Source organism: Geotrypetes seraphini, chromosome 4 (genome assembly GCF_902459505.1).
Source record: "Geotrypetes seraphini chromosome 4, aGeoSer1.1, whole genome shotgun sequence".
Lineage (NCBI taxonomy): Eukaryota > Metazoa > Chordata > Amphibia > Gymnophiona > Dermophiidae > Geotrypetes > Geotrypetes seraphini.
Window position 1 is genome coordinate 285054476 of NC_047087.1, and position 24491 is coordinate 285078966.

The following is a 24491-nucleotide window of genomic DNA, read 5'->3' on the forward strand; positions in this document are numbered from 1 at the left end:
GCATTCGGCTGGCACCGATAGAGCAGAGTCAGAGTGTCACTGTGTTGGTATTCAAGCTGGCACTTATGTCACAGGAAAATCTAATACCCCAAAAAGAGACATGGGCGTCACGAGAAGGGCACGATACATACTGGTGCACTGTAAGGTTAAGAAAACATAAGAACATAAGCATTGCCGCTGCTGGGTCAGCAGTCCGCTCCCGTGGTGGCCCCTAGGTCAAAGACCAGCACCCTAACCGAGACCAGCCCTATCTGCGTACATTCCAGTTCCGCAGGAACTCGTCTAACTTTGTCTTGAATGCCTGGAGGGTGTTTTCCCCTATGACAGACTCCGGAAGAGCGTTCCAGTTTTCCACCACTCTCTGGGTAAAGAAGAAATTCCTTACGCTCATACGGAATTGAGGCATCAGCATTCCTCCTTCTCTCCACCCCCTTCCCGCTCCTCCCCTTGCCACGCACACCCCCTTTTTACGTTAAGAAAAGAGTCTGTAGAAATGTCTGACCACAGAGTATTCCTACCGTCTTTGTATGTTATGAAGAATAGTGTGGCAACTCTCCCCTCCTCCCCCATCCAGTGGCATAGCGAGGATGAGCGGCGCCCCTCCCCCCACGTATGCACCCCTTCCCATTACCTTTTTAACTTCGGCGTGAGCAGCCACCAATTTGCTGCCCGCACGGACTTTTGCGCTCTCTGTCGTCACTTCCTAGGTGCGGGTCCCGGAAGTGACGTCAGAGCGCCGAAGCCGACACGGGCAGCAAGTTGGTGGCTGCTCGTGCCGAACTTAAAAAGGTACGGGGAAGGGGGTGCATGTGCGGGGGGAGGGGTGCCACTACCTCAGATGCCGCGCATCCTCGCTATAACACTGGATGGGAGAGGAGCGCAGAGTTGCCACACTATTCTTCATAATATACAAAGACGGTAGGCATACTCTGTGGTCAGACATTTCTACAGACTCTTTTCTTAACGTAAGAAGGGGGTGTGCGTGGCAAGGGGTGGAGCTGGAAGGGGGTGGAGAGGAGGAGGAATGCTGGCACCTCAAGTGAGATGGCACCTGTGGCGGACCACCCTCCTGCCCCCCCCCTTACCATGCCACTGTTCCTATCTCATTATCACTCCCCCACACACACACTCATATAGTGGTCTTTTTACTGAAGGGCATTAGGTCCTTAACATAACTTTAGTGCAGGAACCAAACTATTGCAAAATGTGTTAAATTGTTTTGCATATTTTGCCTTTTTGTGCATGGTAAGCATGCATTAACTATTAAAAAAATATATATATTTTTAGAGGGGGCATGTCACAGGGAGAGAGTGAGCATTCCTGCACTATCCAGCTAGTGCGTTCTGATTAGCATGTTCTAACAGAATAATGTAGAGTCAATAGAGTGGCACTTAGGGCCAGATTCTGCAATTGGTAGGTGCTTATTGCATGCCAGTCACACTTAGCCACCCATTACAGAATTGCGCTTAGTGTCGCCTAACTTAAAACTTGGGCATCTGTAATATAGACCAGGGCTTTAAAGGTCTATATTATAGACGCCTAAGTCCTTTAGACAATCGTGCCTAGTGACACCTAAGTCTTTCTACACTTTAGTGTTAGGCGCCTATCTTTCATAGAATCACGCCTAAGAGAATAGGCACCTTAATCCCAATTAAATTTTATTTATTTTTTTCCCAATTATGAGCTTGAAGCCAAGTTACTAATTAAATTGGGCACCTAACTTTAGGCCCCTTTTATACTGTAGCACTTCCCTCTTAGTACTCCCACATTCATTGTTTGCAGTGTATGACTTGTAAATTAAAATAAAAAGCCCCAAAAAGTGCCACGTTAGAACACACTATCCCCCTCTTCTGCGAAACCGCCCTAGCGGTTTTTAGCGCAGAGAGCCGCACTCTGCTCCCGATGCTCATTGAAGTTCCTACTAGCGTCTGGAGCAGCGCGGCCCTCTGTGCTAAAAACCGCTAGAGCAGTTTTGTAGAAGAGAGGATAAGTCCAGATTTCAGCAGACATTAGTAAAAAGGCCCCATTGATAGATACTATACAGTAGATAGAGAAGTAGATCGTTAAAAAAAAACAGTATAACGGAATGCCTGACTGCATGAACTTAACTACTGTATACCTCCAGCAAGGAGTGGAGAGGAAAGGAGGATGGTAGGATGAGAACAGGGAAAAAAAGAGAGAGGAGAAGAGTGAAGGGAAGAAAAAGAGAAATGGCTGGGGAGTCGAGGGGAGAGAAGGAGAGAATGAGGTGGAGTGGAAAGTAGGAAAATGAAGTCTGGGTCGCATTTGACACAGAAAAGCATCTTGTGTTCCCCTGTGTCAGGGAGTGGATGACATGGTGTTGCCACAGACGCCTTGGAACATTCACAGACTACCACAGATCACACAGGAAAGGCAGTGGGGTTTTTTTTTCTTTTCACTGTTCAGCACTGTAGACCGAAAGCAGTGAATTAATAAGGCTATTTGATGAAACCTTGCAGAAGCCACATGCTTATTTGTGGCTCTTTCTGTGCTATATGCATTTGTAAGTTCCAGCTCTGAAGACCATAGCTAGATTATAATGTACAGCCCTGTGAGAGCAGTGTCAAAAGATTTCTAGCCCATCTCAACAGTGGTGGAGAAGCCTATAGGGGTTCCTTAGTTCTCCTCATATATCTACAGTGTACTGTGTGTGTGACTTCCCTTTTTGTCTCTTCTCTGGGAGATGATGCCTTGAGAAAGCGAGGATAGCAAAGCACACCTGCCTGTCTCTACACGCTCCTCCTCTGTCTCATGCTAACAGCTGGTACCAGTCTGGCCTTCTGGACAGCGCTGCTTGCCAGATGAGCTACTGCTGTTTCTCACATGTTTAGGCTGTGTCTTCTCATTAGGGTGTTTATTTTATTTTTTTAATTTATACTGTTAATCTCTTTCTAAACAGCTGCTGGGGTTGTGTTTTTTTTTTCCCTTTCAGGCAACTGATGGAAAACCAGATTAACACAGTCGAGCGAGGTGTTTTCGATGACATGAAGGATCTCGAAAGACTGTAAGTGTCCCTTGGGGTGATCTGTGGACGTGGATGAGACTGGAGCCATTATGATTGATCCACCCTCCGCCCTAATTTTTTTGTCTCTTGTTTTTGTGATATCCCCTGCTCACATTCTAATTGCACTTAAGCAGGTCTTATCCTATGACCGGCCAAAAACAAAATCTATTGCTATTCATTAGCTGGTCTGGCTCAAGCCTATAACATATGCTTCCACGCTCTCATCTGTTTCTAGATTAACTCAGGACAGACAGGCTGGCACGGTGCTAGTCAGGAGGGCTCATGCTACACCCCTGTCACACTTTGATGAATGGGGAGCCAAACTGAACAAAGGCTTAACAGAAAGAGTGGCTATGCACACCTGACTACTGCAGGACCACTGCCAGGAACGGAAATTTTGTTTTGGGTTTTTTCAAAGATTGTGACTTAATAATTTTCTCTCTTTAAATGGCTTTAAAAAAAAATCTTTATTAATTTTCAAATATTAACAGTGCATTGCAAAATTTTTAAAACATAAACGAATCAGGAAAAGCACTTTAAATATACAAACATTCTGAAAACAATAATTTTCTCTCCCCCCCCACCTTCCTCCCATTCATCCATAAAAGTATAACCACATATAGAATTTCAATAAGCTAAATACAAGAAATAATGATGCCTTCCCACCTACCTCCATCCCACCCTGGATGTGTAAGGAATTAACTAAAAAGAAAAGGTACATGACAACTAATGTGATTCAACGGGCTCCACACCCTTCTAGATGCATTACTATATCCCAAAAATTCAGCATTCATTCTTTCATATTTGTAACATCGGGATCTGGATAGTCCCATCATGTTGTCATTCTCCCTCCTTTCCCTACCCCATATTAATAAAACAACACACCTTATTGTGGTAAATAGCCGCAGCTCTTTATTATATCACATTAACCCATAAATACATTTGCATAAATTAACATCATTAACACATTGAACCTTAATTAACAATGAACCTCAGCAAGCTCCTCCCGAGCTACCCTGTGTAACAGTACCTTTGCCCCCGACCCCGCCACCAACAGCAAGTGTCTGAGGGGTGGCATGACCTCATGCCCCTTTAACCCGGGTCACCTGACCCCAAGGCACGGCTCCCAGCCGGCCCACCGCTCATCGCCGGATGAGCCCCAGCACCCAGTAGCTCGGGAGACCCGCCTCACACACCACGAAGTTCACCAAAAGGGAGGGAGGGCGGGACTAAAATATGCCTTGGAGGACCTGCAATGAACTCAGTCCTCCAAGGCTCATGCTAAAACTTTAAGTAAAACGCCCCCCTTTTCCTGCACTATCCAATCCCTGCCTCTCCTTTTGGCGCGAACCCCTCCCCTTCTTCCATATAATTCCTTCTAACGGTTCTTCTCTACCAACCCCCCCCCCTTCTTCCCTACCTTGCCTGCAAGCAACACACGGGCCTCCCAGCCCCGTGTTACTCTCCGCCCTTTGAGACCAGCTCTCGGGCTCCTTCTAACTGCAACATAAGTTCATCCACCAAAAATATAATTAAGTCTATCATAATTCTTCCAATTGCGTGTAATCATCTGCATTGCTATTCCCCTCATTATTAAGAAAAGCCGGCTTTTATAACGATCCAAAGAAGGTTTAACATGTAGTAAAGTACCACAAATTATGGCTTCATAGGTCAGTGGTATCGATGACCCAAGTACAACATTAATTTAGCCCCATATCGACTTCCAAAAATTAAGTATCAAAGGACAATAAAACAACAGATGATCCAAAGTTGCTATATCAATATGACAATGCCAGCATCTATTAGATTTAGAACTGTCTAACTTTTGCAAACGAACTGGGGTCCAAAAAATCCTATGCAACAAGAAAACCCAAGTTTGTCTCATAGATGCTAACGCTGTACATTTCAACCTCCAAGTCCAAATAGAAGATTCCCCGTCCCCGTCTATTATAAAAGCTAAGGGCTCCTTTTATCAAGCCGCGCTAGCGGTTTAACGCATGTAATAATGCACACTAAACCGCCGGCCGGGCTAGCCGCTACCGCTTTCCTTGAGCAGGCAGTAGTTTTTAGGCCAGTGCGGGGGGTTAACACGTGATGAGACGTTGCGCGCGTTAACCCCGCTAGCGCGGCTTGATAAAAGGAGCCCTAAGTTATGAACTTATTTATATAAACTAGTCTTTAAGCCCGTTACATTAACGGGTGCTAGAATAGATGTGTCTGTCTGTCTGTGTTTCTTTATCTCTCTCTCCTTGGCCGCTGTCTGTATCCTTCTGTCTCCCCCTCCCCCCGAGCAAAGCTGTGTGCCCCCAGCACCCACCTCCCCCCCAAATGTCTTTCCATGGCCCTCTTCTGTCTTCCCCCCCAGAGCAAAGCTGTCTGTCCCCTTTCCCTATCTCTCCATGGCCCCTTCTGTCTCCCCCCCAGCACACCCCTCCCCCCAAAGCAGCCCCCTATCCCTCTCCCTGTCTCTCCATGGCCCCTTCTGTCTTCACCCCCAGAGCAAAGCTGTTTGCCCCAAGCACACCCCTCCCCCCAAAGCAGCCCCCTTTCCCTCTCCCGCTAACTCTCTCTCTGGCCCCCTTTCTCTGTCTGTCTTTCTGTCCCTATCCCTGCCCCTGTGTTTTTCTTTCTTTCTGTCTCCCTCCCTCCCGCTGTCTGTCTGTCTGTCATTTTTCCCTATTTCCCTGTGCAGCAGCATTTCCATCCCACTTCCCTATGCAGCAGCAACAGCATTTCCCTCCTATCCCCCCCCTTTCCTGTGTAGAAGCAGTAGCAGCATTTTCCCCCACTCCCCCTTTCCCTTCTCTTACCTTCTCTTCCCTGCTCCGTTCGGCCCCTCCCCCTTCTTTTACTGCCGTTGTCGATCCGGCCTGCTCCTGACCCTCCCACCGGCTGAAAATCTGCAACCATGTAGGAGGCCAGGAAGGTTCCATCCTGTTCTCCAGTGCCCGACATTCCCAATTACTCCCTGGATAGCATGGTTTAGGAGCAGTGGCAGAAGTGAAGAGAAAGATAAAAAGCATGAGCTCGTGGTAAATGGCTGCTTGAATAAACAGCTCCCGATGTACTTAATTTCTGAAACCTTTTCAGTTGCATATTTTTGCTCATCGTGGCTTAAAGATTAAGAGAAAGGATTAAAAACCTCGGGACTGCAGCCGCGTAGGCAGCACTTTAAACACGCTGCTTCGCGGCCTTCTACTGGCTATTTCCTCTGCCGCGTCTGTCTCCGATGATGTCATCAGAGACGTGGCAGAGAAGGGCGCAAAGCAGCGTGTTTATAGTGCTGCCTACGCCGCTGGAGCCGGCAGGCGACGGAGAGGGCAGGGGGTGCTAGCGGCCGGCAGCAGTGGAGATCAGGGAAGAGCGCGCATGCCACTTGTCTTGCCTCGCGTGAGGCCAGACCGTAAGCCGCGCATGCGCACTTTCCTCACGGAAAACGGACGCACGCATAGGAAGTGCGCATGTGCGGCTTACCGTTTTATTATATTAGATTATTTATTATAAAATGAAATAATATAAAAGGTAATTCAAAATAAATGCCTCAAATGCAGTACTGGGAATGATGAAGAACCATACCACCAGGAGCTTTATGACTCGGGTGGTGATCTGAACTCCCCTGTAGTACTTAGCATTGAGTGTTTAAATAGAGATGAAATAAGCAACAAGATGAACGCTTAGGGCTCCTTTTACTAAGCTGCGTTAGCGTTTTTAGCTCACGCAGCATTTTAGCGCGCGCTAAATCCGTGCTACGCAACTAGAACTAACGCCAGGTCAATGCTGGCATTTAAGGTCTAGTGCGCGCTGCAATTTAGCGCGCTTTAAAGCCCTGAAGTGGCTTAGTAGAAGGAGCCCTTAGTATATTCGGCGCTAAGAAAAAAATACTTTTGTGAAGTTATTGCGAGTCTACTATCACTATATAGAAGAATTATTGGAAGATGGCTAAATTAAAACAGACATAACCTGGTGGTGTCTGTGCCGTGTTCGTAATAGCCCCTGCGTCATGTGGCTCACATCGATGGCTCCAAAATATCCCAAAGCCTGAAGTTCTATATAAATGTGAAGGGGTCAATTTCAAGGATAGTACGTACACACAGACCTGCTTCCGTTCCCTGTATTCCAACTATGCACCAGCACTCACTCTATTCAAAAAGAATTGAGAAGAATTAAATTTGTAGAATGGTTAACACAGAGAGACTAATCAGTCCTGCGAACTTCCTGAGAGAAAAGGCTCCAACGGAGTTCACCTGGGTGTATCCTTGGCGCATGAGCACAAGAAGCGCCCTATGGGATTATACCCACAAACATCACCTTCAGTCTCCCCATGAACCTTTTAAATATCAAAGTGTCTTTCATATATAACAATCAATAAATAGTAAAGTGCCCAGTGCAAGTTTGGAATCAAATAAATCAATAGTGTATCAGTGAAAACGATTAAATCGAACAGTTCTTAAATGTAGCAGTTTTCTCCATAGAATGTAATATGCAGAAAAACTTCGCTTTCAAGAGTCGTCATGGAGTCAAAGCTCTCTCTTTAGGGGGGGTGCCTCAACCGAATGCCCTACAGAGTCCCCTGGTTCGTTCTCTTCCTCAGGGGCAATGTCAGAGGCACCTCCCACTGCTTGTAAAAATCTGCTTCTCTTTTCTCCACGGCTGCTGCAAGACTGGAGTCAAACGTGTATTTATAATCGGAAGGAGGCCACGTGTGAGCGTACTATACCTCACATCAATGACTGCCACTGGACTGTTGAAGTTGAATTGGAGGAAATTCCCTGTTGGTTGTTCTGGGTGAGGCAGTCTATAGTGTTGCCAGTGGGTAGTAAGGGGAGGGGGGGCGGTCCGCTCCGGCGCCATCTTGGTGAGGACACAGGCACTCATCTTCCACCTCGCTCTTTCCCCCTCCCCCCACTGCTCTGCGTACGTGCTACTTCCCTGCCCCTGTACCTCTGTGACGTTCCTAGCGCGAGCAGCAACCCCCAAGCTTCTGGCGCACCAGCATCGGCTCTTCCTCTGACCTCACTTCCTATCCTAGGAAGTGATGCATTTGCATACGGTTCTCATTGGCTGGTACCATAATTGGTCAAAGCCCCCTGAGAACCCTTTTGAGCATTGGAAGCTGAGCTACCCTGCAAAACTGGCTCTTGATCTCCTACCCTAACTATGCCTACTTTTTAGGTAGCCACCATTAGGCATCAGAGGGCACCTTGATTTAGGCATTGCCAGGCGCCGCTCTGAGTTCTGCATGAAACACTTAATTCATTTTTAAAAATTGATCAATTAACTTCAATAGTGCAGACAATTACCATGCCATTTAAGCTAATTAACATAATTTGGATTGCACACGGATTTTAGTCAATTACAACTTCGTTTAAAACCAATTAAACCAACTAAGTTGGGTGGAGGTAGTGTGCCTACCACTGCATAACTTATGGTGTACTTTCAAGAATTTGGGCCTTTGTGAATAAAGATTATGTATGAACAACGCACACTCTTTGCACAGAGTGTGCAGTCTTTCTAAAACAGCATACACTCATTGGTCCCGTAGTAAGTGGCATAGTAAGGGTGAGCGGTGCTCAAGGCGATGGTGCCCCGCTTCCTTTCCTTTCCCCATACCTTTTTAACTTCTCTGGCTTGCCCTTTGACATCACTTCCTAGGTGCGGGTCCCGGAAGTGATGTCGGAGAGAGCACTGATGCTGACATGGGCAGCAACCTTGCACCGGGGAAGTTAAAAAAAAAAAAAAAAGGTACGGGGGAAGGCACTCCGCCCCTTACTATGCCACTGCCTGTGATAATGGAAAAACTAAATAAATAAAATAAACATCCCTGGAAATGACACGGGAAGCGACACGAAACAACATATTTCTGGCTGGAGATGACCCAAGACCTGTCTGAATTTTGCTTCTCTTCCATATTGTAGACGGCTGAATCGGAACCATCTGCACACGTTGCCTGAGCTTCTCTTCCAGAACAATCAGGCTCTCTCCAGACTGTGAGTACAAGAACATTTATTTCTCTTTCGGTATATGAGTCCTGATATCCTTAATCTCTGTGAGATGGAAGAGTTCCAAAGCACAGAACTGTGTGTATGAACTTATCCTGGGTGGGCTGGCAGTTATCCCCAGAGCAGCAGATTGCTGTTCAGATTGGATAGTTGGTCCCAAAAAACTGCGATCCTAACTGTATACAGTTAGCTATGAAGAGAGTAGTTTGAATATCACTTGCTACTATGCCTTGGTGTTCAGCAGCGCTCCTTATGCAGACAATAGCACTGAACCTCCATGAAGAATTTAAATGCTGAGGGTGGTATTTACAACAAATTACCTATTGATTTCTACTTAAAACTTGAGATCCTCATATTAGACTAGAGCAGTGGTTCTCAACCAGTGTGTCCTCAAGAAGTGGGAGGTGTGTCACAAAAATTTGGTAAAAAAACAGCCAACCCTTGGTTTCTTTTACAACCATCAGTGACTGAGAAGACCAGAAATCTTGAGAGTCCCCCGTAACTGGTCCCTATTTCTGCTTTCCACTACTTGCAATAATAACTGCTGCCTCCAGCCTCAGTTGAAAGTGTTGTATGAATGCTGTCCTTAGATTCTGTTTGCTATAGAGTTTGAGTAGCATATTTGCAGGTTTTTGTGTTGCTTCACAAAATCTGGCAGTGGAGGGATTTTGTGATGCTGTTACTGAGGTGATATCAGAATTTGAATATACTGTACAGTGTTCCCCTGCGAATTTGCAATTCGCGAATCGTGTACTCGCTCATTCGCGGTCTGCTCCGACCGCCTCTTCCTGTGGTAAAGTCGGGCTACACCAATCAGGATCTGCGTGTCAAAGCAGCTCCTGATTGGTGTAGCCCGATTTTACTACAGGAAGAGGCGGTCGGAGCAGGCCGTGAGTGATTTTCTTCACCCGCCGGCGCTCCAGCTGCTCTCTCCTGCCTCCCCTGCCTTTTGACAGGCAAGAAACCGCATTTGCGGTTTTTTGAAATTTGCAGGAGGTCCTGGAATGGAACCTGCATGAATTTCGGGGGAGTACTGTATATTTGTTTTGTTGTATGATAAGTAAGAAATCGGGAACCGATGTGTTGCATACAGCTTTTTGATACGGGGTAAAAAATCTCATACTAAACTTACAGATAAACAATGAAATATTTAAACATGCTTTGTTTAGGTTTGCCATATTTTTATGGCAAAAGATGACACATGGCTCCTCCCTGTTCCACCCCCCCTCCCCGCCCCGCCATGTTCTGCCCCCACAATACTTCATCTCCTCTTCTTCCCGGAGCTCGGGGCCACATCTGGAAGGCCTCCGAGCTTGCACAGATGTGGCATGATGATGTCATACGCATGCGTGTAACTTCACTGTGTCACACACATGCATGCTCAGAGCCCCTCCAGACGTGGCCCCAAGCTCTGGTAGAACCAGAGCCATCGAAAACCTGGACAAAGTGCCGGGTTTTCTAAATCCAGTCGGACACCTGGACAGTCCTCTAAAAAGAGGACATGTCCGGGTAAATCTGGACATCTAGTAACCCTAGCGTTGTCGATCAGTGTTTGTTGTGTCACATATACGAATGTTCAAATTGTCCACAAATCAAGAGCCCAGAAATGACGTAAACTCTACTTTTGGGCACTTGATTTGTGGACAATTTGGATCTTGTACGCTATTTGAACACAAGTGCGTTTCCACCTCAGATTGTGATATACATGATCGTTGTCTGTCAGGTGTGTCACAACAAAGGAAAGGTTGACAACCACTTGAATAGAGGCTCACTTATAGATCCAGCTCTCTGTCTCACGGATTATCTGTAAGAACCAGTATGGATTTTCTGATGGACAGGAAGGGATCTTCACTTCAGAGCTCATGGTGTTACTATTACAGTTAAAGGAGACACTTGACACCGGTGTTCCAAAATAAAAGTATTTGCTGAAGAAACTTCTTCAAAGTAGACATTTAATGGGAATAGGCTTCAATGCAGCTTCACGGCATACGGGCACAAAATTCAAAGCAAGGGTTCATTCCCAAGCACAGTAACTGAGAAGTACTTTGCTTTACTAACAAACCAATTGTTTCAGGGCACTGTAATTTTCTTCTGTGGATCTGGGCTTCTGTAAATATCCTCTTTTCTAAATAATCTGATGTTTGTGGAACCACAGTACAGAGAATGGTTTGAATTTGTCACAGCATTCGGTGCCAGTGAGAGAACCTTTTCTGGAGTCCTCTAGGCTAGTTCCTAACTGGAATCTATTTAGTGACTGAGTCACCCTGCTGGCCCATTACAACCTCTCTTCAACCACTGACAGTTAGGAGCCATTAAACCTGTTTTAAGGACTAAAAACCCCTACACAGGATTACAAATGCTAGAAATATTTGCTCCCAGAAGAGATGCAGGATGCATGGAGCAGCCTCCCAGTGGAGGAAGGGAAACCCAGTGAGAATTCTGGCTAGTATTGGATTAGAACAGATGATTCTAGTGTTCCCAATCTAGCCTGTAGGTGTCACTATAAAAGTAACTTTGCAGTATTCTATCTCTAGGGCTAGATGGTTCACATTGCAGTCACATTATTCTGGGGTTTAACCACCTGAGGAACAGTCAACAGTGCAGTTCTCTACATGATGACTTAGAGGTCTAACCACTAAACCGCTTGGGTGGCCCTTCTATACTCTGAGCTGTTTTATTCTTTAGATGAAATGGTGTTTATCTGAGATAAACCATCTAGCAAAGGCAAGGTTTGTTGTTGGTTTTTTTTTTATACCAGCATTCATGGCACCCACAAGTTTCTTATTATATTGTCTGTATCATGTGAAAGTTCTTTTCTTCCTTGGCTGGAATTTTATTTAGAGAAAACATACAGCAATATAGTAATGTATCAACCCCCCCAAAAAAATTGCATTATACTGGCACAGACCTGACAGCTTGGAAAGAGATTTTGACTGGCGGTGTTTGTTTCTTGTTAATGAACTGTGAAAACTGTAATGCTAACAATTCCAGTGTTAGGCAGAAAGAAGGGCCCTGTAAACAAGCGTTTTACCGACATGCTTGAAGTGTGGTACCGATGTACTCAGATTTCTATATAGCAAAGCCACAGTCTGCTTTTCTGTTTCTTTTTCTTGTCCATCTGGATTTCAGCCAGGGCGTGAAACAGAGAAGGCTCTTTTGGACCTGTTAGATGAAGTTCGAATGTAGATAGATGGGGTGTGAGTAGAAAACTCGCTTTTAATCCTGCTTGACCTGTTCATTGCATTTCACACCCTGGATCCTGAGTTGCTTATACAGTGTTTAATGAATTGGTACTTGGGGTGCCACCTTGGATTAGTCAAAAGAGCAGAAAGAGGATTATTCTATAAAGAGGCACATAATATTTATCTGCGGATTACTAGGGCCAACTTAACTACTGTACCAGCTGAGGCTCTGGCTTGGGGCACCAGTGATACAAGGCACCAAAATTTCAGGCTTCCGATGTCATCTGGTCTAATGATGAACAGTTTTTTTTCCCTTCCTCCCTGTAGGTTCAGTATCTTTCCCTCCCTCCTCCAGTGCAGCATCTCTCCCCCTTCCACCCTGTCATCTCTCCCCTTCCTCCCCACTCTTTCATGCTTCTTTTTCTTTTCTACCCCCCAAGGTCCTATAAAACTGTGTACAAGTTGGTGGCAGCAGCAGCCTGAAAACTGGCTGCTTTCACCCAGGCCCTTGGTCTTCCCTCTGCTGTGTTCTTCCTCCTCTGAGGCCATTTCCTGCGGGCAGGAGAGAGGAGAAAGCGCAATGTCAGACCAGTGAAGAGAGAGGTGCAGGGGGGGGAGGGAGAGAGAGGGGAGAAATGCTGGACTGAAGGAGACTAGGAGAGATGCCAGACCAATGAGGGAGGGGGGCAGAAGCAATGCAGGAGGAGGGCTGATGTAAGCTAGTCTAGGGCACCACAATCCTTTGAGTCGGCCCTGCCAATTACACAGTTAAATGATTAATAGCATATTACATGTATATGTGTGCACTAATGCATCTAAATGGCAGGAGTCAGGAGCATGAGGGGAGCTTGGTCCGCCATTCCGGGGATAGCTGGGGGAAAGGACAGCCAGAAGTGTTTGATGACAAGCCTGGAACAAATGGAAGACGTGTAGAGAGGATGTAACATAGTAGATGACAGCTTGGTCCACCCAGTCTTCCCAACAAGATTTCACTTTTAGATATAAAATATGTGTACTTGATCTTGTCCTCGCCATTTTGAGGGCACAGGCTATAGAAGTCTGCCTGGAACTGGCCTTACTCCTCAACTGCTGCAGTTGCCACTGAAGTTCACTCCAGCCCATGCAGATCTGCCTAGCCTTAACTGAGGCGCAGGCTGTAGAAGTCTGTCCAGTTATTGAAGTGGCCATCTAAATGCTGCTAAGTTTTGCTTTGATTCCATCCATCACCCTCTCTGTGAAACATTGGGCCAGATTCAGTAAATGGTGCTCAAAATCAGGCACCGTTAAGATCCACCACGTTAAGTGCTAATTCAAGAGGGATAGCCAGCAGTCAATTTGGGGGAGGGAAATGAGTGCACTGGGGGGGGGGGCGGCAAGCATGTCCTCTTTGCTCTCCATCCCCCCCACTGCATTAAAAATCATCTGCTACTCTCTCTCCCTCCCCCTGTGCAGGTCCAGCATCTCTCTATGACATCTCCCCTCCCCCCCACAGTCCTCCAGAGTCCCAGCAGGCCACTGGCACAGGCAGTGAAACAGATTTCTGTGGTCAGTCCTGCCAAGGCTTTTCCTCTCTCACGTACGCCCACAGGAAGTTTCATAATAGGCCAATTATCGGTACTAATTACGCCTAACTTAATTGATTAATAGGTTTATACATTGGCTAGGCATCTAACTTTAGAATTTGCCAGTTTGTGAGCACGTTTTTAGCCTTGACTCGATATGTGCAGTATAGCCTATGTTCAAAATAAATGAAGCAAGAAAAATCTTGTGCACGAATTTGCTAGGTGTGTGCACTCCCTTTCTACCCATGTGAACATGCGCACAACATAGAGGGAACACTGGCTGAAAGATATTGCAAGGGTAAGTGATTGTTCACATGCTTAGCCCTTCAGGAAATCTCTTCTCGCCATCCCTCAGGACTTACATAATAACATTTGCTTTCCCTATAGCCTCAGGAGCTGCACAGACGGTCTGCCAGGGGACTCGCTATAATTGAAAGGAGTAATATGCTGTCTATGAGTTAAGTTTCAGGCCGATATCCAAAGGGATTTATCAGACTTAACATCACCACTGTTTGCCCACTCCATCCTGGTACCATCCACATGGTGCAGCGGTTATCTGTAAGGATATTCAGAAGTCCTATCTAGCTGCTCAATGCACCAGTCATCATTACTTATCCAGGTAGAAGGTGCTGTGATCAGCTAAATACTTTTGAATATTGACCCAATGGCTTTCGGTTGTTTTGTACCATCAGTTTGGAGCTTCTTTCCACTTGAGCTTGGGGTTATGAAAAATTGCTTATATTTTAGGAACAAAGGCTAAGACTTGGCTTTTTTACCTAGTGTTTTCTGGTTTCCAAGCGTGTTAGCTTGTTCATGTTTGTTTTGTGAGGGTGGCTTATTAGTTAGCTGTGGATAATGTAGTGGTGGTTCCTTCAAAGTGTTTATTTTGGATGGGATAGCAAGACTAATGACATCATTTTGCAATAACTACGGTAGTAGAACAAAGCTAATGAATCTATTTTTCCAGTTAGATGGTTTTACTTTTTATAAAGTGTTTACATTTGTCTTGCTGTTGAAGAAGTGACATATTTGTTTTTATTTTTTTATATTTTTAATGTTATCCTATTATGATGCGTTTAAATGAAAAGTAGGAAAAGGGAAAGAAGGTACCAAGCCTCGAGGCAACAAAGAGAGGCACAGGAGATGTGTTTCCTACAATTTATTGTATATATAAATGCACTAGTTATTTGGCTTATTTATATTTTTGTTGTAATATTTAATTGCTCAGATGTTATTTGTTTCAATGTTTTTCAGTTTATAACTGTCCCCTGAGGAAGGCGATGGTATTGCCAAAACTTAGATCCCATAGTCGAGACTTTGTCTTTTGGAACTTTGCTTCTTTTAAGACTTGTTATAAAACTTTGATACAAACTGCAAATAAAGGATTTGCGACCATAGGTTGGATTTGACATCTCCAGTGCCTCTCTTTGTTGGTTTTAAATGAAAAGTCATGACATTTTAAATAATAAATAGATGGACTGAATCATTTTGGAGGAATAGCCTACTGGTTAGAGCACCAGGCTGACAAACCCAGTTCCAAATCCTGCTACTGCTTCTTGAGACCTTGGGTAAATCATTTAACGCTTCCTTGCATGAGGTACCAACTTAGGGGCCATTTTAATAATGTGTAAACTGTGCAGTAGCTGCTAAAAGGGGTTTTGTGATAAGCCAGACTTGATGATGTTCATCAAATCGCTAGGACTCGAACACGAGTACATGGTACCCATCAAGTCTTACATTAAGTGCCTTTCATAGTAAAATAGTAACATAGTAAATGACAGCAGATAAAGACCTAGATGGTCCATCCATTCTGCCCAACATTCACATTCATTATTAATTCACAATTAAATTGTCTTTCTTTGGCGTTTCTGGGACATATATCATAGATGTCCACCCGGAAATGCCCAACTACTGGAGTTGCCATTAAAGCCCACTTCAGCCTATCCAAACCATCTTGTCATTTGCAGGACCATAAAAGTCTACCCGACACTGTCCTCATATTCCAAATTACTGGAATTTCCATTGAAGCCCTCTCCAACCCATCCTAAACCGAATTGACCTATATGGGATGCAGTACTTGCCTTAGTTCTTCACAGCCAGAGTCGCCAACTAAGCACCAATTGATACATCAAACACACATGTAACCATTTAAGTTTTGTTTTTTATACAATTCATGTTCTAATTAGAGATCTTCTGTGTTGATCCCATGCCTTTTTGAATTCAAATCACCGTTTTTGTCTCCACCACCTCCCTCAGGTGGCATTCCAGGCATCAATCTCCCTTGCAATGAAAAAAGACTTTCCTTACATTACTCCTAAATCTACCATTCCACAATGTCCATTCATGTCATCTAGTTTTACCATTTTTCCTTAAGAACATAAGAGCTGTCATACTTGGACAGACTGCAGGTCCATCAAGCCCAGTATCCTGTTTCCAACAGTAGCTAACCCAGGTCACAAGTACCTGGTAAGATCCCAAAGAGTAAAACATAGTATGCTGCTTATCCTAGGAATAAGCAGTGGATTTCCCTCGCATTCGTCTAATAATGGCCTATGGACTTTTGTTTTAGTAAATTATCCAAATCTTTATAAACCCTGCTAGGCTAACTGCTTTCACCACATTCTCTGGCAGTGAACTTCAGAGTTTAATTACATGTTGAGTGAAGAATTGTTTTCTCCTATTTATTTTAAATCTACTACTTAGTAGCTTCATTACATGCCCCTAGTCCTAGTATTTTTGGAAAAAGTAAACAAGCGACTCACATCTACCTGTTTACTCCGCTAGTATTTTATAGACCCCCAGATAGATTTTATAGACCCATTAGATAGATTGTGAGCCCACCAGGACAGACAGGGAAAAATGCTTGAGTACCTGAATAAATTCATGTAAACCGTTCTGAGCTCCCTTGGGAGAATGGTATAAAATATTGAATGAATAAATAAATATTTCCCATGAGCCATCTCTTCTCCAGGCTGAAAAGCCCTAGCCACTTTAACCTTTACTCAAGGGAAGTCATGCCATCCCTTTGATCATTTTTGTTGCCCTTCTCCTGTACCTTCTCTAATTCTGCTATATCTTTTTTTGAGATGTGGCAACCAGAATTGCACACAGTATTTGAGCTGCGGCCACATCATGGCGCGATACAAATGCATTATAGCATTTTCATCTTTGCTTTCCATTGCTTTCCTGATAATTCCTAACATTCGATTTGCTTTCTTAGCCGTTGCCACACACTGAGTTGAGGGTTACATCGTATCCTCAATGATGACACCTAGATCAATTTCCTGGGCGGTGACTCCTAATGTGGAACCCTGCATCACATAGCTGTAGTTTGGATTCCTCTTTCCCACATGCTTAACTTTGCACTTGCTCACATTAAACATCATCTGCCATTTTGATATCCAGTCTCACAAGGTCCTCTTGCAATTTTTCATAATCCTCTTGCTTTGTGTCATCAGCAAATTTAATGATCTCACTAGTTTATTCAAACAACAAAAGTCCAACAGGACAAAAACCCACGGGTATGAAAGCACACAAGAAAAAGTGAGAACGGACAATGAACACTCCACGTAGGATCACTGAAGTTAAAGAGTCTTGTTTATTCCAATAAAAGGACATATATAAACTGCGGACCCGACACAGCACTGTGTTTCGGCGAGTCAAAATGCCTGCATCAGGGGTCACTAACATAAAAACATAATAAAAGCATTAAATCATTAAATATAATAATAAAAATGAAATTGGTAAAACAGATAGGAGATACCAAAGAGAATACTGACCATTTATCCCTACTCTGTTTCTATCTTTTAACCAGTTCTTAATCCATAATAGGACATTACCTCCTATTCCATAGGAGTCTTACATGAGAGACTTTGTCAAATGCTTTTTGAAAATCCAGATACACAATATCAACTGGTGTATCTTTATCTACATGTTTATTCACCCCTTGAAATGATGTAACCCTTGCTGTTCTCCTTTGATATCACATGTTGTGTCCCCTCCCCCCATCCCCCCCGTTGTCTTTATTATTCATATTTGCTCTCCCTATTTTAGATTATTATTTAAACTATGTTTTTATGTAAACTGCTTAGGAATTTTTAAACGGTATATCAAACCATAATAAACTTAAAGCTTGAAACGGATTGGTGAGGCATGATTTACCTTGACTAAATCCATGCTGGCTTTGTCTCGTTAATCCATGCTTACATATATGCGCTGTCATTTTGCCTGGCTCCGATGTCAGATTCATCAGTTTTTATATTAATACTTTCAAGTATTTAAATGTCTGCATGTTAGGGTGCACGATATGGACGGAGAATGGATTTAGAAGTTTTAAGTAGCTAGCTAGAGTGGTGGAGAGCTGGAACGCTGGTGGAGTCTACAAGGGAAAACACTCTCCAGAGTTTCAAGACTAAGCTGGACAAGTTCCTGCTAAACTGGGATGTACGCAGATGAGGCTGGACTCATTTAGAGCACTGGTCTTTGGCTGGGGGCCGCCGCATGATCAGACTGCTGGGCAGGATGGACCACTGGTCTGACCCAGCAGCGGCAATTCTTATGTTAGCGTACTACACTTGCCATGCGCTAACCTCTGAATTCTATATATGGCGTCTAGAATTTTGGACTCAGATTTGAGCATGTGCCCAAGATACATATAGAACTTGAGTAATGAACCAATTAACATCAATAATTGGGTGCTAACAACCAATTATTGATAATTGGCACTCGTTAAAATTTACACGTGCATCTGTCTGCGTGCTATGTCATAAGGCATGGTGCCTATATCTACTAGAGTGTAACTCAAAAGGGGTGTGGCCTTGGGTGCATCAGGGGCATTCTAAAAGGTTGTGCACACAATTATATAATAGAGCCTTAGCATGCCTAACTTGGGCACCAGCATTGACACCAGGTTTCAGCAGGTATACGCATGTCTGGCACCTAAAGATTTTTTCTGTGCCGATTACTGAGCTCCTTTTACTGCAGTGTATCGCAAATTGTGTGCCGCGGCACAGTAGTGCGCCTCGGTGAGATTCCGGGTGTGCCACGAGAGGCATGTCGTGTAGGCGAGTCAGCCGGCACCTCTCCTCCTTGCAGGCGCGTCTCTCACTTATCGCACCTCCCCGCTGGCATGGTCATTTCAGGGTTAACAAGCTCAGGGCTTCATTTGGAGGGCCACGGCACATGCGTGGACGTGGACATGACACGTCGACATCTGTGCGTGTGTGGAGACTCTCCAGCTGCGGCCCCACGTTTAGTTTGCTGCGGCTTGGAAAGGTTTGCGAGACACCAATTTACTGAATTTAGCCCTAACTGGCTAATGCACAGTTAATATGGGAGAACTTATGTACCTCTTCCTAAACATGAGGTACTAAATGATCCCACATTAATTGCATCCATGTACTGCAGGGGTGTCAAAGTCCCTCCTCGAGGGCCGCAATCCAGTCGGGTTTTCAGGATTTCCCCAATGAATATGCATGAGATCTATTAGCATACAATGAAAGCAGCGCATGCAAATAGATCTCATGCATATTCATTGGGGAAATCCTGAAAACCCGACTGGATTGCGGCCCTCGAGGAGGGACTTTGACACCCCTGATGTACTTTGTGCTAGTTTACACTTTAACACAGGACCAGAATAAGAAAATGCTCGTTCTGCCCCCACTGGTTCCCACATAAAATTTGCAGCTACCATGCGGTATATTCCCATGTTAAGCTAGGGCGACTAGAAATTTTACCTCAGTTTAGTAAAAGGGGTTCTAAGGACAGGGAAGTAGTTGTATACCTGAATGTAACTCAGCTCGAATTACTATCGAAAAAGATGTGAGCTGAATCCAAATCAATCAGTCATGCTGGGAGGGCGAGGGTTGACCTTAAGGTCCTGCTTCCATGGCTTGGAAGAGACACAGAAAGCCGATGTGACAGAAATGACCCACTTCCTCGTGGTTTGTCTGTGAAGCAGCTGATGAGAAGATTGAACCATGCTCGAGGGGAACAGAGAAATGAACTGGTTGTGTTGTCACAAAGTTTAGGGGGGGGGAAAAAGGCAGATTAGTAATGGGCTACAGCAGAATTCGTTCCGAGGCTCATACATAATTCATGCACTTTGCACACTTCACTTGTCATTCATTCTAATACCACCCACAACTACAATACTTCCAGGAAGGGCATGAAAGCATTTGGTAAATGAGTGGCAGAAGACTTGAAGTATCATTCCTAGAAACACAGCGTCCCGTATTAGAACATACAGATCACCCAGCCAGATTCTGGGTGCCTGCAGGGAGACCGCCAAATGGCCCTGTTTATGGAGGGAGACTTTTGTCTATTCCTTCTTTCTGGCCCCATAGCCGGAAGATTTCCTTAGTGCAGTGTGTGATGGTTGAGGTAAGGGTAAGGGTAAAACCATACTCTTCAAAAAACACGTTAAACTTATCCAGCCCAACATCCAACACTCTACAAACCCTTAGTACTCTCTAATTTTTCTAGTTACCAAACATTATCTAAAACCCATAATTCTTCCTTAAAATTTGATCTCATCGTTTAATCTATTACTTCAAGTTGAAATGTAATTCTTGTTTTAGTTTGGATGTAATCCGCCTTGAACCGCAAGGTAATGGCGGAATAGAAATCACTAATGTAATGTAATGTAAGCAAGAGTGATGGACAGAGCTGGAAGAATGAAGGCAGTAGCCAAACTCTGTTAATCTGCCGGCGCCTCCTACTGTATTTTATTAAGTACTGACACCACAAGCACTGTGGGATGCATGGCCCCCTACAAAAAGAGTATTTCTTTCACAAGGTAATGCTTTTCAAAAAGTACAAAGGCTAGGGGACACTCCGTGAGTTACTATGAAACTGTTCAAAGCAAATTGGGTAACTTCTTTTTTTTTTTTTTTTTTTGCAATCGGAGCACACAATGCCATAGCAAGGGAAGTTGGCACCCGCCATTGCTGTACCATGCCCCCTCTGCAACTCTTTCCTGCTGTTTAAGCACCCACCCCACCCCACTCCCCACGTAACTCTTGAAATGCTTGCGCCGGCCTTGGTTCCCTTCTGACATCATTTCCTGATCCTTCAAGTGGAAGATGCTGCTTGTGTTGGAGAACATTTCAACAGGTACGTGGGGGGGAGGAAGGGTGGAGAGGAGGAGAGGCGTCAGCGCCCCCATGCAGACGGTACCCAGGGCGGTCCACCCCGCCCCCCCCCTCCCTTATACTACGCCATTAGGAGCATATTTAAGCTCTGGAATTTGTTCCTGGAAAATCAGGTAAAATCACTTAGCATTTAAGAAAGCGTTTTGGAGAAGCAGTCCATAAATCAATATTAGCTACAGTAAGTAGATTTGGGGAAAGACACCATTTATCCGTGTTAAAAGACAGCATGGAATCCCTTCCCTGTACCCTCTTCCCCCTAAAAAGAGCCAGCCTCATCAGTGATGTCACAATGGCTTGATTGTCCTGTACTCCCCTCTGCCCTCTAACCCAGCCAACAGATTACCGCTAACCATTCCCCTTAACTTAAACCACCTAGTGGTAGGCCGGGACAGGAGGGATCCCTCCCGTCTCCTGCCCCGGCCAACACTAACAATTACCACCCTCCCTCGCGTACCTATTTGTTCCCTGGTGGTCCAGCGTGTATCCCGCGGTTCTCGCAGCAGCCTATCAAGGAGCAGTGCTGGGCCAGCCAGCAGCACGAAAACCTCGCTGCTGCATGCCGGCCTGGGTGCACCACTGGCTACTTACCTTTACAATCTTCCAGAGGATTTCAGCGGGGGATACACGCTGGACCATCAGGAAACAAACAGGTACGTGAGGGAGGGAAGGAGGAAGGGTGGTAATTGTTAGTGTCGGCCGGGGCAGGAGACGGGAGGGATCCCTCCTGTCCCGGCCTAAAGCAGGCCTGCAGGAAGTCTGGGAGGGTTTTGGGTGGTTACTGAGGGATGATCCGAATATAAACCAGGACCCCCATTTTTTGGCCCAAAAATCCCGGTTTATATTCGAGTATATACGGTACATACGCACTGGCGACTAACTTTAGGCAGAATGTTATAAAATGGGAGGGGGGAGGGGTTGTCCATGTTTAAGCAGTTTCCAGTGGATGAGCTATTCTAACACGTTGCCTCTTTCTGCATCAGAAAAAAAGTGGGGAAGGAACTGTACACATCAACCAGAGATAAAATCAAGTTTTATTTAGTACAAGTAACTGTGTAGACATCATTATTCCATTTGGGATCAGCACTATATCAAGGCTCCAAAATACTGGAAGAAAGGGATATTGAAAAGCCAGGACAAGCCTAAAGTCTCCTTCCAGAAACCAAATGAGACATTTGACAGCCCTCCTTTGGAATCATTTGTGATCTAAATGGTGTTGTGGCTAACAAAATGGTTTATTGTGGGCTTAAACATAACAATTAACCCATTTACAGTGAAAGAAATTACTCAAGCCCTAAACACAAAGTTTACAATAAATATGAAACTGTATCCCTTAAGAGCAGTTTGGATCTGCCCATGCATTCCTGGTGTTGAATGTCTTGCATGCCATTTTGAATTCCTTCCTTACGGGGCCTTTTTTTTGTGGCCTGGGTGCAAAAGCAGGCGAGGGCTTGAGAAAAAGACGCAAGCGCCAGAGGAAAAAGGGCCCTTTTTTTTCCAAGTCAGGGCTTGCAGAAGGTTCCATTCAGAGAAGGGCATCGAACATACACCACAACAGTCCAGCTCCAGCAACATGGGGTGTGATGAACTAGGCCATAACTTTTGAGGGGCTCAAGCACGGCATTTAGTAATTTGGCAAGAGACTGTCATCTAATGTCAGAAAGAAATCAAATGAAGAGAAATCAGGATAGCATCAAGCCAAGAATGATTCATATGTTAAAATCTCCGACGTCTGTTGAGAGCATAATACAAGCTATGTTTGTAGATTTTTCCCATATGTGGCTGAGTACTGTGCCACCCTGCCCACATGCAGGCTAATTTTATAACAAAGTACCTATGAGAAAATTTCAAAAAGAGGCCTATTGTATGCCTAATACTTAACTCTCCATTGTCTCAGGTGTATTGACATATATAAGCATATGTGTTTAGGTGTGTGAACTTTAGCTATCCATAGAGCTAAAAAAAAAAAACCTTCCAAATACCAAATTCAATACTTGCGGGTGTAAATTCAAGGACACACATCTTCCAACAGGGTTGTAGAAAAATGGAATGAAGATGGAGGAAAACTAATTTAGATTCTGATAAGAGGAATTGGAAAATTAACATTAAGAAATATAATTTGAAGATTAGAACCGCAAGAAAGAATTATAATGCTTCCAAGATAATTAAATCCAACAATCAAAGTAGCACTCTTTTTAAACTTTGGCGATCCCTATCTTTATTAAATACAAAACCAAAACATAATAATACTCCAACTGTGGAGGAACTAGCAAAATTTTTCAACAACAAAATTACTCTTATTAGAGATACTTTTCCAACCATTAATTTTGATGATTTTGCTTTAGGTTCTAATGAACCTACACTAATCTTCACGGACCATCTCTGGAAGGCATTTGATCCTGTGTCAGAGCTTCAAGTCCTAAAATTATGTGAAAAATTGAAAAGGTGTAGCTGTACTTTGGATTCCTTCCCTTCCTATCTTTATGGTAATATTCCTTTACGGACCATCAGTTGGTTGACTTCCTTACTAAATCATACTCTTAGTAATGGCCATTTTTGATTGGAGGTGGTAAAATAGTTCTAACTTTGTTGAAAGGGGTTGACTTGGACCCCTCAGTCTCTTCCCACTATTGTCCTATTGCAAATATACCTCTAATGACAAAAATGTTGGAATCAACTTTCCAACTATCTAGATAAGTTTTTTTATTCTATTACCATTTCAACATAGATTTAGACCTAATTTCTGTACAGAAACTCTTTTGATATCTGTAATTGCAAAAATTCAAAATTTACAGTTACAGAATAAATATGCAGTATTGTTACAATTTGACTTGTCTGCCACATTTGATGTGGTTCATCATTACATTTTGATTCATATGTTGGCTGACATAGAACTACCCCATGTGGTTCTAGATTGGTTTAGTAAATTTCTTATGCGACGTTCTTATGAGGTATGTTCAGAGGGCCAGGTCTCATCTTCATGGATACCCAAATGTGGGGTGCCGCAAGGTTTTCCTTTGTCACCTATTTTACTTAATATCTATATGACATCTTTAAAAAAATTCTGTCTTTCGTCTGCAGAATCTATTTTTACCTATGCGGATGATATTTTTATTTTATTGGAAGTCAAACATGATTTCAGTGACCTGGTTATAGGCATAGATAGCTGTATCTCTAAGCTCCAGAGCTGGGCAAATTCCATTCAAATGAAACTGAATGCTTCAAAAACTAGATTAGTTAATCTCCCTACTAATATTGCATTGAAATCAAATATTATATTACAGTGCTTTTCAACCTTTTTACACCTATGGACCGGCAGAAATAAAAGAATTATTCTGTGGACCGGCATCGGTCCATGGACTGGCGGTTGAAGAACACTGGGCTAAGTCGTGGGCCAGACCCCGCCCATCTCTACACAATCTCCACCCCAGACCCCACCCCCATAATAGTACTAATTGCACCTTGCACGTCCTGTGCCTCATTTGGAAGCCTTCCCTCTGACGTTGCAACGTCAGAGAGAAGGCTTCCGGTTCAGGCACAGGATGCCCATAGGAGCCACTGCCTGTGGCTTTGTG

At 44.2% G+C, this 24491-nt stretch overlaps 1 protein-coding gene across 1 annotated transcript in view; it reads left to right on the forward strand.

The window, feature by feature from the left end:
• Nucleotides 1-24491, forward strand: part of SLIT1 (slit guidance ligand 1) — a 606757-nt gene that overhangs the window by 116133 nt on the left and 466133 nt on the right. Inside the window, exons 3-4 of the mRNA XM_033941251.1 lie at nt 2954-3025; nt 8941-9012. Of these exons, the coding sequence (XP_033797142.1) occupies nt 2954-3025; nt 8941-9012 (144 nt within the window). The remainder of the gene's footprint in view (nt 1-2953; nt 3026-8940; nt 9013-24491) is intronic.